This window comes from Schistocerca nitens, chromosome 1, assembly GCF_023898315.1.
Source record: "Schistocerca nitens isolate TAMUIC-IGC-003100 chromosome 1, iqSchNite1.1, whole genome shotgun sequence".
NCBI lineage: Eukaryota > Metazoa > Arthropoda > Insecta > Orthoptera > Acrididae > Schistocerca > Schistocerca nitens.
Window position 1 is genome coordinate 88,162,387 of NC_064614.1, and position 17,120 is coordinate 88,179,506.

General features: G+C 44.0%; 1 protein-coding gene across 1 annotated transcript in view; it reads left to right on the top strand.

Moving 5' to 3' along the window:
* LOC126240637 (glutathione hydrolase 7-like) overlaps window positions 1–17,120 on the top strand; it is a 77,644-nt gene that overhangs the window by 28,657 nt on the left and 31,867 nt on the right. Inside the window, exon 3 of the mRNA XM_049947982.1 lies at window positions 10,479–10,696. Within this exon, the coding sequence (XP_049803939.1) occupies window positions 10,479–10,696 (218 nt within the window). The remainder of the gene's footprint in view (window positions 1–10,478; window positions 10,697–17,120) is intronic.

Below are 17,120 nucleotides of genomic sequence, written 5' to 3' on the forward strand. Positions count from 1 at the left end.
GCGAAACTAACTACCAAGCTGAAGACACCAGGGAAAACGGAGGCCAAGTATAGGGCCGTGACGATTTCCAGAATGATGCAATTCATTTGTATAACCACTGTAAGAGAAAGGAACATCTGTCACTTTCTAAACAGCTCGTGTCGCTACAGAGAGAGGCTCTTTTTAAAGGCACAGAGGGAGCACTCATAATACGAATAATGTAGAGGGTAACGATTTTCCACCAGATGCTGCTAGCGATGTGAGTGGATATTATCAATTGTCATGTACTTCTACATCGACATACGTACTTCACAAGCCAACATACTGCAATGCAGTCAGGAAGCTAAAAGGAGATGCTGTCGTCGATAGATCATCCATCGTATTGTCACTATTTTCGTCACATTATGACTGTTAATACGTTGCTAGAGTCTTATGTCACTTTTATGTTTTTAATAACGAAATATTTAACAATGAAAACCGAAAGTGTGAATATTCTACAATATTACCAGAACACTTGGCAATTATGTTGAGAAATCGTAACAAATAACTGTAACATATTTTAGCATATTAGATACAGAATATTTTGTTGCAGTTTTTCAAGATTGTGTATCGGAACGAGCCACTATGAATAATTTTACGTGTCATGTCCATTATAATTATCCAGGCTGTTATGCCATCGTCGGTTGATGAATTCTGTGTCAACTGCCAACGTTTCGTCCCCGTCTGCGCAGGACATCTTCAAGGGGGTCTGTAGCTCGATGGAAGGTCCAACACACCCACTGGCTCGCTACTGACTGCCGCTAAATTCCGTGCCCGCGCGCTCCCGCGCCGAGGTGTGACGTCACGTGTTTTGGAAACGTCAGTGCAATTGGCCGCTGTCCGCTGCCTCGATCGCCGTTGCCATCACCCAGTAGTGGACGGGTGGTACACATCTTCTTTAGCACCGGCATCCATATATCGTTTAATTTCACGCCCTCCTCCTTTCGACTGAAATTATTAGGGTGTTTGGCGATTTCGATTGCCTCCCTGTAGAGCCTTTCGTAATAACCGCTTGTGGCCGCTAGTACTTGCGTCTCCTCGAAACAAATATTGTGGTTCCCTGGCTGGAAAGCATGCTCCGCAACAGCTGATCGTTCCGTTTCTCCTCTTCTACAATTGCCCTTGTGCTCTTCCAAACGATTTAAAACAGTTCTTTTAGTGGCACCCACAGCTGCATGGGATCCTAGACACTCCAGCTTTTTCCAATGGTTTGCGAGCGTCCTTGGCATGCTTAAGGTATTGCTGTATCTTCCTGGTGGACTTGTGAATTACGGGAATATTCAGCTTCGTCAAGATCCTCCCTATTATTTCCATTACATTTTTAACGTTGGGAATTGACACAGAATTCATCAACCGACCATGGGATAGCAGCCCGGATAATTATAATGGACTTGACATTTCCGGCCGTGAAAGTCTACATTTTAATTTTACGTCACAACCCGCGTATTGTCACATATTTTGTTTTTACCACTAGAGGACGTGAGGCGTAGCAACTGTGGAACCAGACTCTACGTTCGGCAACGTTGCAGCTGGGCGCATTAACTGTCAGGACCAACCGTCTGTTTCACGTAATACAGAGGCGAGACAAGATGCCGGCCTCCCACTATGTATCAACATTAGTGTCGCGAACGGTGGGGAGAGGGGGGGGGGGAGATGATGGGTGTTGAGAGTGTGAATGGACATGGTAGGTGGTGGGGGGAAGGGGCTGCCGAGGAGAGGCAAGGGGACTGGGGGGGGGAGGGGGGGGCGGTATGTATTTTCGTAGCATCGCAGCTGCGTGCTGGCTTCCAGGCGCGCAGCAGCAAACATACACTCCTGGCCATTAAAATTGCTACACCAAGAAGAAATGCAGATGATAAACGGGTATTCATTGGACAAATATATTATAGTAGAACCGACATGTGATTACATTTTCACGCAATTTTGCAGCAAAGATCCTGAGAAATTAGTACCCAGAACAACAACCTCTGGCCGTAATGACGGCCTTGATACGCCTGGGCATTGAGTCAAACAGAGCTTGGATGGCGTGTACAGGTACACCTGCCCATGCAGCTTCAACACGATACCACAGTTCATCAAGAGTAGTGACTGGCGTATTGTGACGAGCCAGTTGCTTGGCCACCATTGACCAGACGTTTTCAATTGGTGAGAGATCTGGAGAATGTGCTGGCCAGGGCAGCAGTCGAACATTTTCTGTACCCAGAAAGGCCCGTACAGGACCTGCAACATGCGGTCGTGCATTATCCTGCTGAAATGTGGGGTTTCGAAGGGATCGAATGAAGGCTAGAGCCACGGGTCGTAACACATCTGAAATGTAATGTCCACTGTTCAAAGTGCAGTCAATGCAAACAAGAGGTGATCGAGACGCGTAACCGATGGCACCCCATACCATCAGGCCGGGTGATACGCCAGTATGGCGATGACGAATACGCGCTTCCAATGTGCATTCACGGATGCGACCATCATGATGCTGTAAACAGAACCTGGATTAATCCGACAAAATGACGTTTTGCCATTCGTGCACCCAGGTTCGTCGTTGAGTACACCATCGCAGGCGCTCCTGTCTGTGACGCAGCGTCAAGGATAACCGCAGCCATGGTCTCCGAGCTGATAGTCCATGCTGCGGCAAACGTAGTCGAACTGTTCGTGCAGACGGTTGTTGTCTTGCAAACGTCCCCATCTGCTGACTCAGGGATCGAGACGTGGCTGCACGATCCGTTACAACCATGCGGATAAGATGTCTGTCATCTCGACTGCTAGTGATATGAGGCCGTTGGGATCCAGCAAGGCGTTTTCATATTACCCTCCTGAACGCACCGATTCCATATTCTGCTAACAGTCATTGAATCTCGACCAACGCGAGCAGCAATGTCGCGATACGGTAAACCGCAATCGCGATAGGCTACAATCCGACATTTATCAAAGGCGGAAACGTGATGGTACCCATTTCTCCTCCTTACACGAGGCATCACAACAACATTTCACCAGGCAACGCCGTTCAACTGCTGTTTGTGTATGAGAAATCGGAGGGAAACTATCCTCATGTGAGCGCGTTGTAGGTGTCGCCACCGGCGCCAACCCTGTGTGAATGCTCTGAAAAGCTAATCATTTGCATATCACAGCATCTTCTTCCTATCGCTTAAATCTCACGTCTGTAGCACGTCATCTTCGTGGTGTAGCAATTTTAATGGCCAGTGGTGTAGCTGGGCGACCCGGCCAGCGCGAACGTGCATGGTCTCCAGATTCTCGCGCAAATATTTGACAACTAGTCTCACGTATGACTTAATTGGGCAGCCCAGGAAGTGTAGTTAAGTCTGTTTTACACGAGCGACTTCCTGGTCAAAATCGACGTCTCGGGTGCGCCGTGTAAAGGATCCACATACCGCGCCGATACTGTGTCTGCAACGTCAACGATCAGTGGACTGTGGCCATCGAGAAATGCAAGCGTGGGCGCACGTGTGTGCGACGTCAGCAACGTACTGTTCGTGGCCAACGACAAATACTTTTTCAAAGTCCTCTGGTCAAAACTTTGACAGCGTAGTAGGGTAGCTTTGGCGAAGAACTCTCATAAAAGTTAGAGCCAGGACCATTGTTTGCATGTCACTTAGCTTGCTTTAGTGCATGGAAACTGTTGTTGTTGTTGTGGTCTTCAGTCCTTAGACTGGTTTGATGCAGCTCTCCATGCTACTCTATCCTGTGCAAGCTTCTTCATCTCCCAGTACCTACTGCAACCTACATCCTTCTGAATCTGCTTAGTGTATTCATCTCTTGGTCTCCCTCTACGATTTTTACCCTCCACGCTGCCCTCCAATGCTAAATTTGCGATCCCTTGATGCCTCAAAACATGTCCTACCAACCGATCCCTTCTTCTACTCAAGTTGTGCCACAAACTTCTCTTCTCACCAATCCTATTCAATACCCCCTCATTAGTTACGTGATCTACCCACCTTATCTTCAGCATTCTTCTGTAGCACCACATTTCGAAAGTTTCTATTCTCTTCTTGTCCAAACTGGTTATCGTCCATGTTTCACTTCCATACATGGCTACACTCCATACAAATACTTTCAGAAACGACTTCCTGACACTTAAATCTATACTCGATGTTAACAAATTTCTCTTCTTCAGAAACGATTTCCTTGCCACTGCCAGTCTACATTTTATATCTTCTCTACTTCGACCATCATCAGTTATTTTACTCCCTAAATAGCAAAACTTCTTTACTACTTTAAGTGTCTCATTTCCTAATCTAATCCCCTCAGCATCACCCGATTTATTTTGACTACATTCCATTATCCTCGTTTTGCTTTTGTTGATGTTCATCTTATATCCGCCGGCCGCGGTGGTCTCGCGGTTCTACGCGCGCAGTCCGGAACCGTGCGACTGCTACGGTCGCAGGTTCGAATCCTGCCTCGGGCATGGATGTGTGTGATGTCCTTAGGTTAGTTAGGTTTAAGTAGTTCTAAGTTCTAGGGGACTTATGACCACAGCAGTTGAGTCCCATAGTGCTCAGAGCCATTTGAACCATCTTATATCCTCCTTTCAAGACACTGTCAATTCCGTTCAACTGCTCTTCCAAGTCCTTTGCTGACTCTGACAGAATTACAATGTCATCGGCAAACCTCAAAGTTTTTACTTCTTCTGCAAGAATTTTAATACCTACTCCGAATTTTTCTTTTGTTTCCTTTACTGCTTGCTCAATATACAGATTGAATAACATCGGGGAGAGGCTACAACCCTGTCTCACTCCTTTCCCAACCACTGCTTCCCTTTCATGCCCCTCGACTCTTATAACTGCCATCTGGTTTCTGTACAAATTGTAAATAGCCTTTCGCTCCTTGTATTTTACCCCTGCCACCTTCAGAATTTGAAAGAGAGTATTCCAGTTAACATTGTCAAAAGCTTTCTCTATGTCTACAAATGCTAGAAACGTAGGTTTGCCTTTTCTTAATCTTTCTTCTAAGATAAGTCGTAAGGTTAGTATTGCCTCACGTGTTCCAACATTTCTACGGAATCCAAACTGATCTTCCCCGAGGTCCGCTTCTACCAGTTTTTCCATTCGTCTGTAAAGAATTCGGGTTAGTATTTTGCAGCTGTGACTTATTAAACTGATAGTTCAGTAATTTTCACATCTGTCAGCACCTGCTTTCTTTGGGATTGGAATTATTATATTCTTCTTGAAGTCTGAGGGTATTTCGCCTGTCTCATACATCTTGCTCACCAGATGGTAGAGTTTTGTCATGACTGGCTCACCCAAGGCCATCAATAGTTCTAATGGAATGTTGTCTACTCCCGGGGTCTTGTTTCCACTCAGGTCTTTCAGTGCTCTGTCATACTCTTCACGCAGTATCATATCTCCCATTTCATCTTCATCTACATCCTCTTCCATTTCCATAATATTGTCCTCAAGTACATCGCCCTTGTATAAACCCTCTATATACTCCTTCCACCTTTCTGCCTTCCCTTCTTTGCTTAGAACTGGGTTTCCATCTGAGCTGTTGATATTCATACAAGTGGTTCTCTTTTCTCCAAAGGTCTCTTTAATTTTCCTGTAGGCAGTATCTATCTTACCCCTAGTGAGACAAGGCTCTACATCCTTACATTTGTTCTCTAGCCATCCCTGTTTAGCCATTTTGCACTTCCTGTCGATCTCATTTTTGAGACGTTTGTATTCCTTTTGGCATCTTCATGTACTGCATTTTTATATTTTCTCCTTTCATCAATTAAATTCAATATTTCTTGTGTTACCCAAGGATGTCTATTAGCCCTCGTCTTTTTACCTACTTGATCCTCTGCTGCCTTCACTACTTCATCCCTCAGAGCTACCCATTCTTCTTCTACTGTATTTCTTTCCCCCATTCCTGTCAATTGTTCCCTTATGCTCTCCCTGAAACTCTCTACAACCTCTGGTTCTTTCAGTTTATCCAGGTCCCATCTCCTTAAATTCCCACATTTTTGCAGTTTCTTCAGTTTCAATCTGCAGTTCATAACCAATAGATTGTGGTCAGAATCCACATCTGCCCCTGGAAATGTCTTACAATTTAAAACCTGGTTCCTAAATCTCTCTCTTACCATTATATAATCTATCTGATACCTTTTAGTATCTCCAGGATTCTTCCAGGTATACAACCTTCTTTTATGATTCTTGAACCAAGTGTTAGCTATGATTAAGTTATGCTCTGTGCAAAATTCTACAAGGCGGCTTCCTCTTTCATTTCTTCCCCCAAATCCATATTCACCTACTATGTTTCCTTCTCTCCCATTTCCTACTGACGAATTCCAGTCACCCATGACTATTAAATTTTCGTCTCCCTTCACTACCTGAATAATTTCTTTTATCTCGTCATACATTTCATCAATTTCATCATCTGCAGAGCTAGTTGGCATATAAACTTGTAATACTGTAGTAGGCATGGGCTTTGTGTCTATCTTGGCCACAATAATGCGTACACTATGCTGTTTGTAGTAGCTAACCCGCACCCCTAATTTTTATTCATTATTAAACCGACTCCTGCATTACCCCTATTTGATTTTGTATTTATAACCCTGTATTCGCATAACCAAAAGTCTTGTTCCTCTTGCCACCGAACTTCACTAATTCCCACTATATCTAACTTTAACCTATCCATTTCCCTTTTTAAATTTTCTAACCTACCTGCCCGATTAAGGGATCTGACATTCCACGCTCCGATCCGTAGAATGCCACTTTTCTTTCTCCTGATAACGACGTCCTCTTGAGTGGTCCCCGCCCTGAGATCCGAATGGGGGACTGTTTTACCTCCGGAATATTTTACCCAAGAAGACGCCATCATCATTTAATCATACAATAAAGCTGCATGTCCTCGGGAAAAATTACGGCTGTAGTTTCCCCTTGCTTTCAGCCGTTCGCAGTACCAGCACAGGAAGGCCGTTTTGGTTAATGTTACAAGGCCAGATCAGTCAATCATCCAGACTGACCAGATGGAAACTATAAAGAACAAAAACGAAGTCTGTTTGCTGCGTGCCTACCAATACAGTGATCATTGCAAAGTTTGAACAATACGAAAATCTTCATGACACAAACCATGCTGACGACAAAGACCGCAATAAGGGGTTGTTATCTTACAAAGAAATAACTGCAGCCGTCAGGTGCATTCGAAGTTTCTGCATTGTGGATGTTACGGTAACATACACTGAAGAGCCAAAGAAACTGGTTCCCTGCCTAATAAATGGCTCTGAGCACTATGGGACTCAACTGCTGAGGTTATTAGTCCCCTAGAACATAGAACTAGTTAAACCTAACTAACCTAAGGACATCACAAACATCCATGCCCGAGGCAGGATTCGAACCTGCGACCGTAGCGGTCCTGCGGTTCCAGACTGCAGCGCCTTTAACCGCACGGCCACTTCGGCCGGCCCTGCCTAATACCATGTAGGACCCCCGCTAGCACTCAGAAGTGCCGCAAAATGGCGAGGAATGAATTCGACTAATGTCTGAAGAAGCGCTGGAGGGAATTGTCAGAAGTAGCGCTGGAGGGAGTTAACAACATGAATCCTGCAGGACTGTCCATAAAGCCGTAAGAGTACGAGAGGGTGGATATTTCTTCTGAACATCACGTTGCATCTCAGATACGCTCAATAGTGTCATGTGTGGAGAATATGGTGGCCAGCGGAAGTGTTTAAATTCAGAAGAGTGTTCCTGGAGTCACTCTGTAGCAATTCTGGACGTGTGGGTTGTCGCATTGTCCTGCTGCAATTTCCCAAGTCCGTCGAGATGCACAATGGACATGAATGGATGCAGATGTTCAGATAGGCTGTTTATAAACGTGTCACCTGTCAGAGTCGTATCTAGACGTATCAGGGGTCCCATAGCACTCCAACTGCACACGCCTCACACCATTACAGAGCCTACACCAGCTTGAACAGTCCCTTGCTGACACGCGGGGTCCATGGATTCACGAGGTTGTTTCCATACCTGCACGGGTTCATCCGCTCCATAAAATCTGAAACGAGACTCGTCCGACATTTTTTCAGTCATCAACAGTCCAATGTCGGTGTTGACGGGCCCAGGCGAGGTAAAAAGCTCTGTGTCGTGCAGTCATTAAGCCCATATCGATGATGTTTCGTTGAATGGTTCGCACGCTGACACTTGTTGATGACCCAGCATTGAAATCTGCAGCAATCTGCAGAAGGGTTGCAATTCTGTCACGTTGAACGATTTTCTTCAATCGTCGTTGGTTCCGTTCTTACAGGATTTTTTCCGGCCGCAGCGATGTCGAAGATATGATATTTTTCTGCATTCCTGATATTCACGGTATACTCGGGAAGTGATCGTACAGGAAAACCACACTTCATCGCTATCTCGGAGATGCTGTGTCCCATCGTTCGTGCGCCGACTATAACACCATGTTCAAACTCACTTAAATATTGATAATCTGCCACTGTAGCAGCAGTAACCGATCTAACAACTGCGCTAGACACTTGTTGCCTTATACAGGGTGTTACAAAAAGGTACGGCCAAACTTTCAGGAAACTTACCTCACACACAAATAAAGAAAATATGTTATGTGTACATGTGTCCGGAAACGCTTAATTTCCACGTTAGAGCTCACTTTAGTTTCGTCAGTTTGTACTGTACTTCCTCGATTCTGATGATCAAATTGTAAATTTTCACTATCAACATGTGTGGGCTGACGAGAATCCGCACGCAATTGTGCAATCACGTCAGCAACACAGATTTTCTGTGAACGTTTGAGCAGGCATTGTTGGTGATGTCTTGATTGGGCCCCATGTTCTTCCACCTACTCTCAATGAAGCACGTTATCATGATTTCATACGGGATACTTTACCTGTGCTGCTAGAAAAAAATGGTTCAAATGGTTCTGAGCACTATGGGACTTAACATCTGTGGCCATCAGTCCCCTAGAACTTAGAACTACTTAAACCTAACTAACCTAAGGACATCACACACATCCATGCCCGAGGCAGGATTCGAACCTGCGACCGTAGCAGTCGCGCGGTTCCGGACTGCGCGCCTAGAACCGCTAGACCACCGCGGCCGGCTGTGCTGCTAGAACATGTGCCTTTCAAGTACGACACAACATGTGGTTCATGCACGATGGAGCTCCTGCACATTTCAGTCGAAGTGTTCGTACGCTTCTCAACAACAGATTCGGTAACCGATGTATTGGTAGAGGCTGACCAATTCCATGGCTTCCACGCGCTCCTGACCTCAACCCTCTTGACTTTCATTTATGGGGGCATTTGAAAGCTCTTGTCTACGCAACTCCGGTACCAAATGTAGAGACTCTTCGTGCTCGTATTGTGGACGGCTGTGATATAATACGCCATTCTCCAGGGCTGCATCAGCGCATCAGGGATTCCATGCGACGGAGGGTGGATGCATGTATCCTCGCTAACGGAGGACATTTTGAACATTTCCTGTAACAAAGTGTTTGAAGTCACGCTGGTAAGTTCTGTTGCTGTGTGTTTCCATTCCATGATTAATGTGATTTGAAGAGAAGTAATAAAATGAGCTCTAACATGGAAAGTAAGCGTTTCCGGACACATGTCCACGTAGGATATTTTCTTTCTTTGTGTGTGAGGAATGTTTCCTGAAAGTTTGGCCGTACCTTTTTGTAACACCCTGTATAGGCGTCGCCGACCGCATTGCCGTATTCTGCCTGTTTACATATCTCTGTATTTGAATATGTTCCTTAGGCGCTTCTGTGCAAAAAGAAAGGACGTGAAAGGAGACAGAGAGGTGAAAAGCTAAATGTATTAAAACTGTACATAAATGAAATAAATGTATTTATTTGTACTCTTAATAACCTAACCTTCATAAATTCCTCATTATGTGATTTATGTAGTGGTTCACGTATTTCTGGAATAATACGTAAAATGGTACATTGTGAGATTCAGTACTATATTGCAAGCTGGAGTAGCTTTCGCCTATTGCTAAAAATCTTAATGTAGCCACAAGACGACTTTAACAGAAACATCTTTCATGTTTTAAACGGTAGAACATTGCTCCAGTTGCGTATTTTTCACTATTTGCACGACGCTTTGCGAGAACTTTGTCTCACGACATTTGTGTGTATGTTATGTTACGATTTTTTGGAGGAAGTTGTGACACTGTCTAATGGAGAAACGAAACACTATTTCTAAAATAGTGTTTCGTTTCTCACTTGGCAGTGCCAGAAGTTCCTCAAAAAAATCGTAACACAACACACACACAAATGTCATACAAACAAATGTGAATCCAGCTGACAATGGAGGTTTAAACCTTTGAAACGCGTCGTGGAGATAAATAAACAGTGACTGGTAACAGTTAACTTGTTGTTTCGCTTAATATCAATAACAGTCACGGTAAAGCCTAACCTAAAATGTTCATATTTAAAGGCCATCTTGTCTCACAACCTTTTTTTTAAAAAAAACTATTTTGGATCTGTTTACTTACAGTTCGGTTTTATGTGTGCTACAGGTTAATACTATCTAAAGGCGGTTCGGCGGTGGACTCTGCCGTGACCACAATGTTGTGCCAGGCTGTGGTCCACCCACACATTACCGGCCTGGGCGGTGGCTTCGTAATGCTCATATACACCGCAAAAACCAAAAAGGTCGAGACTCTCAACGCACTGCCAGCAGTTCCAAGTGGATTTTATAACTCCAGTTTACAACTTGGGAGACGCAGTAAAAGAGGTGAGCTGATTTTTTTAACGAACTTCAGAGTAGCTTAAGTTCTACACATTTACAAGCTCTTGAGGTCTGCCAAAACATTGACATAACACCTATCATTTGCAAAAATCCTTCTTTCTACGTAGTCATGTGCAGTTTGACATTTATTTAGAAAAGTTTCTTATTTTTTATGTAAAACCAATCAAAACCAGAGAGAAATCATGAATCTATGGGTCAAAAGAGGACTAGGCTTAGATGGTTCTGACCACTTTTTAAGAGAAATCATAGCAAATTTCAAAATAAAAGACCAAACCCAAAAAAAGTCCATAGAATTGACACTGTCAGACAAAAGGAACGAATACTTTAAACAGCTTCAGTCAAAGAAGATGGGAAATAGGAATGAAATCAGAGAAGCAATGATAGAGACGGTGAAAGAACTAGAACAACCTTGAAGGAGAAGGAAACATGGATAGTGGAATAAGACAGGTGGCGAAGCGATAGAGCATAAACTAACTGTTGGGAGAAAATGGAACTGTTGCCAAAAGGAATGAGGCTGGAACACATTCACTGAAATCAGAAAACAGACGTCAAAAATTATTCCAACGGAGAAACGGTAATATTAGAAAAAACTATCAGTATAAATAGATACAAATTTCAGACAGAACAACACTAGGGACTTCTAAAAACTTTTTAAAGATGAAATAGGAGGTTACAAGCCCATGAACCTACACTTCAAAAATTCAACAGGCAAACTGATTGCCAACAATGCAGGTAATTGTGAATTACTAGCTAAATACTTCAAACATCTTCTAAACTGCGAGGAACCAACATAACGACTAATTTTCAGACAACCTCGAAAGGAAAACATACCTTCAGAACCTCTGTCATAGCATCAAATTGAAGAACACATTGGCCACTGACAAACAACAGAACGCCAGGTGAAGACGGGACATAAGCTGAGATGTGGAATCTGGGAGGGAAGCGGGAAGCTGAAACCATTGACGAGGTTATTAAAGATTGCTGAAAAAAAGAATACGGGACGCCTGGAAACAAGCCATAATCGATCCGCTAGACAAGGAAGGAGACAGAATAGACACCAGCAATTACCGAGACATATATCCAAACCTCTGCTGAATAAGAAGGTCAAACAGAACACACAACTGGCGAGTACCAAGAGGGGCTTAAAAATATCGTGTCCAGAGCAAGTTTTAACTTCAAAACTATCCTCAGGATCAGAACCTCTACACTGTCGTTACATTCATTGATTTCAAAAAAGCCTACGATTCTGTAGATAGACAGACAGCATTCCTAACACTGGAAGAAACAGCTGTCGACAAAACCACAAGACAATTAATTGAACGGCCACTCAAAGAGACAACTTGAAAAGCTAAATTTCGAGGGGAAGTTTCTGAAACCTTCGGAATTAGCAAAGGTGTTCGGCAGGGCGATGTGCTCTCACCAATTCTCTTCAGTCTGGTCTTAGATAAAGTCATGAGAGACTGGGATAAAGAGCTACGGAGAAAAACAGCGAAGGAATCCATCCAAGGCAAGGAAGAGGAAGATTTGAGGTGAAATGGCTCGCTTTTGCTGGCTATATTGCAATAATTTCTTAGGATAAAACAGATGCAAAGATAACGATAGAAACACTTCACGAAATTGCGGCTAAAACCGGATTACTAATATCTTATATAAGAAAACAGAATACACTGAACACAGACACAACAGAGAAAAATGTATACAAATCCAAAACGGAAACATCAAAAGAGCCGATAAAATAAAGTATCTGGGAGAATGGGTACAATTAAATGGATTAGATAACTCCACAAGTAAGGGAAGATCGAAGAAAATGGAATTAGCATACAAATCATCCAAAAACAATATAATAAAAGATCAGTTTCATTCCAGGAAAAAATTAAACACTACGCAATAGAAATTAAACCGGAAGCACTTTACTGGTCTAAATACCTGACCGTGAATAAAAGAGGTGAATAATAAGAAAAGAAAAGAAAAGATGAGAAGAAAGAAAGGAAAACAATCAGAAAAAATTTATGACCACGAAAGAACAAATCTAATAACCAAGCGAAGAGGAGAAATGAAAATCTACACAGAAACGTAGAAACAATGACAGCTACAATTAGAAAGAGGAGATTAAAGTTCTACGGTCATATTTACAGAATGAATGAAAATATTGTAAGAAAATGAAACGCCTACGGCTCTCCTAATGATCTTATTTATTGTGTTGCTAACAGTTTCTGCGCTTCAGTGCGCGATCTTCAGGCCTTAGTTGATGCTGAAGGGATTATCACGTTCCATATATACGATGCATCAGTGGACAACATAACTCGTTTACGCAGAATATCTGTAAATGTGATGTCGTCTCTCCAACCATCAACTGCCAACTCAACTTGAAGAGTCTTTACTCAACAGCTTCTCACCTGCGAGCGATTCATGTAATTTTTATCTTATCGATTATTAAAGTGTCTCACATAGGTCTCGTGTATTGACTCTTTCCATAACAATGGAGATTTGCTCCTCAATTCGGTGCTAACGAACTGGACGCACAAAATAAAATAAAAAATGGGCGTTTGCAAAAATTTATCCAGGCGCGGTGGGGAGGGTAAGGGGGAAAAGGAGGTAAACTCTAAACTTTCTGTGACAATCAAAGTTTTACAGCAATTGCTAAAGTCGTAGTACTGTCTTATTGCCATCAACTGCGTAAAGCTACAACCGGTTAAATGAAACGCGTAGCCCATATCACGGGAAATCACTTCTAGAAGTGTACAAGAATCCGATAGTGAATATAAACAGAGTACTCCAGTTTCCAGCCCGCCCCCTGCCACCTCGCGAACACACATGTCTCTGTCAGTGACAAAACGTTTCAAATTAAACAACAATTTCTTCCGTTAGTGAATACAGTTCCATCGAAACCAGTTCCCGAGTGAACGGTACGAGGGGAGCTACATACACTGGACATTTGGAGTCGTTTAAATTGTAACGACGTGTAAAGCTGCAAGTCTTCAGTGAACCAGCCATCACACAACTCAGTAGATTCGTGAAGTTTGGTCTGATGAGTCGCGATTTCGCCTCTTTCCTAATGATATTACGCGTCAAATGCAGCGACGGACCAATAGGCGTTTAACCTGCTATGTGTGAAAGGTATACTTCAGGCCGAAGGTGGTTCTGTGATGTTTTTGGAGTGTCATTCATATCATCACTTGGCCCCACTCATTCGAGTTAACGAGAACAGGAACCAGGGTATTTATTTCAGTATTCTGGGTGAGCAAGTGTTACCCTTTCTTCCATACGTTCGTGATGCATGTGCTTTAAACATTGATGTATTTCGGAATGATAATAGCCGTCTTGACAGTGCAGAAAGCGTACGTCTCTGGTTTGACATGAATTTAGGCACTACCGCACCCCGACGGTCCCGCTAAATCATCCGCTTTAAATCCCATACATAATGTCTTGAACTACTTGCGGAACTGGGTGAAGAAACGCAATCAACATCCCTGTAGTTTCGTAACCATACGGAACGTAATCATTAATGAGCGGCTTCAGGAGGATACAGCAACCTGAACAAACCTATGGACTCTCTTCCTTACCATATGAGGCCAGTTTCACGGTTAGCGGATGTGCTACACGGTATTAGCCTAATATCTCCTGCGGAAGAGACTGGCACGTTCTTTTGTCCGATGTCATTATTGTAAATTATCTTATACAAGCTTTATATGTGTGTGTGTTTTTGCATTGTGCCCGTCAGGCCTGACGGGTTGTACAGTGTGCCAAGAAAACTAAAATCATGTCCAGAAAAAACAGAACACCTTGAACGACTATAGATATGATGATCATATTCACAGCACTTGTACATTAGTACAGGGTTATTACAAATGATTGAAGCGATTTCACAGCTCTACAATAACTTTATTATTTGAGATATTTTCACAATGCTTTGCACACACATACAAAAACTCAAAAAGTTTTTTTAGGCATTCACAAATGTTCGATATGTGCCCCCTTAGTGATTCGGCAGACATCAAGCCGATAATCAAGTTCCTCCCACACTCGGCGCAACATGTCCCCATCAATGAGTTCGAAAGCATCGTTGATGCGAGCTCGCAGTTCTGGCACGTTTCTTGGTAGAGGAGGTTTAAACACTGAATCTTTCACATAACCCCACAGAAAGAAATCACATGGGGTTAAGTCGTCAGAGCGTGGAGGCCATGACAGGAATTGCTGATCATGATCTCCACCACGACCGATCCATCGGTTTTCCAATCTCCTGTTTAAGAAATGCCGAGCATCATGATGGAAGTGCGGTGGAGCACAATCCTGTTGAAAGATGAAGTCGGCGCTGTCGGTCTCCAGTTGTGGCATGAGCCAATTTTCCAGCATGTCCAGATACACGTGTCCTGTAACGTTTTTTTCGCAGAAGAAAAAGGGGCCGTAAACTTTAAACCGTGAGATTGCACAAAACACGTTAACTTTTGGTGAATTGCGAATTTGCTGCACGAATGCGTGAGGATTCTCTGCCGCCCAGATTCGCACATTGTTCACTTCACCATTAAGAAAAAATGTTGCTTCATCACTGAAAACAAGTTTCGCACTGATCGCATCCTCTTCCACGAGCTGTTGCAACCGCGGCGAAAATTCAAAGGGTTTGACTTTGTCATCGGGTGGCATACCATACCATCGCCGAATGGAGTTAGCAGTTGGTGGATCTTTGTTGAACTTCGTCCTGAAGTGTCGTTGCACTGTTATGACTGACTGATGTGAGTGCATTTCAAGCACGACATACGCTTTCTCGGCTCCTGTCGCCATTTTGTCTCACTGCGCTCTCGAGCGCTCTGGCGGCAGAAACCTGAAGTGCGGCTTCAGCCGAAAAAAACTTTATGAATTTTTCTACGTACCTGTAGAGTGTCGTGACCCTATGTCAATGAATGGAGCTACAGTGAATTTATGAAATCGCTTCAATCATTTGTAATAGCCCTGTATGTTCTGCAGAAATGATCAGTATTTGAACTACGTTGGCCTGCAGGTTCAAGGTCAACATCGATATCGCGGCGTAGCACTACCTACTGGTAAAATGTGCCTGCGGCCCTTGTTGTCGCTATAAACTGAAGGTAATGGATCAGTGTGACTCGAGCAGTAGCGCAGGATGCCCTGCGGACGTATGCGCGAACCGTACGATCAAACCAGTGAGTTTGAAAGAGGGCGCATTATTGGCATGAGAAAATGTGATGCATCCATCCGGGAAACTACAGCTAGTGGTGGACGAGGTGTTTCGGCAGTGCAGTGGGTATGTGCAGAATGGTTCACAGAAGGCCGTAGAACACGACGAAGTGGGGGAGGTCGCACCACCCACAACACCCCACGAAGAGATTGACACCTCATCCGAGTGGCATTGGGGGAAAGATCTGCGTCCTCCCTTCCTGCCAGAGCTTCTGTGAAGTTTGGAAGGTAGGAGACGCGGTACTGGCAGAATTGAAGCTGTGAGGACGGGTCGAGAGTCGTGCTTGGGTAGCTCAGATGGTAGAGCACTTGCCCGCGAAAGGCAAAGGTCCCGAGTTCGAGTCTCGGTCCAGTACACAGTTTTAATCTGTCAGGAAGTTTCACATCGTACCCTATCAGAGGTGAAGCCCGTCGCCGTTTATTACTGCATGGGTTACGGGCGCGTCGTGCACTTCTCCGCCTACCTTTGACGGATGTGCAGAAACATGCTAGACGGCAATGGTGCATGGTACGACGTCACTAGGGACAGGAATGATATCAGATAGCGTGTTCGGACGAATCCAGATTCTACACTACTGGCCATTAAAATTGCTACACCAAGAAGAAATGCAGATGATAAACGGGTATTCACTGGACAAATATATTATACTAGAATTGACATGTGATTACATTTTCACGCAATTTGGGTGCATAGATCCTGAGAAATCAGTACCTCTGGCCGTAATAACAGCCTTGATACGCCTGGGCATTGGGTAAAAACGGAGCTTGGATGGTGTGTACAGGTATAGCTGCCCATGCAGCTTCAACACGATACCACAATTAATAAAGAGTAGTGACTGGCGTATTGAGACGAGTCAGTTGCTCGGCCACCATTGACCAGACGTTTTCAATTGGTGAGAGATCTGGAGAATGTGCTGGCCAGGGCAACAGTCGAACATTTTCTGTATCCATAAAGGCCCGTACAGGACCTGCAACATGCATTATACTGCTGAAATGTAGTGTTTCGAAGGGATCGAATGAAGGGTAGAGCCACGGGTCGTAACACATCTGAAATGAAACGTCCACTGTTCACAGTGCCGTCAATGCGAACAAGAGGTGACCGAGACGTGAAACCAATGGCACCCCATACTATCACGCAGGGTGATACGCCAGTATGGCGATGACGAATACACGCTTGCAATCTGCGTTCACCACGCTGTCACCAAACACGGATGAGACA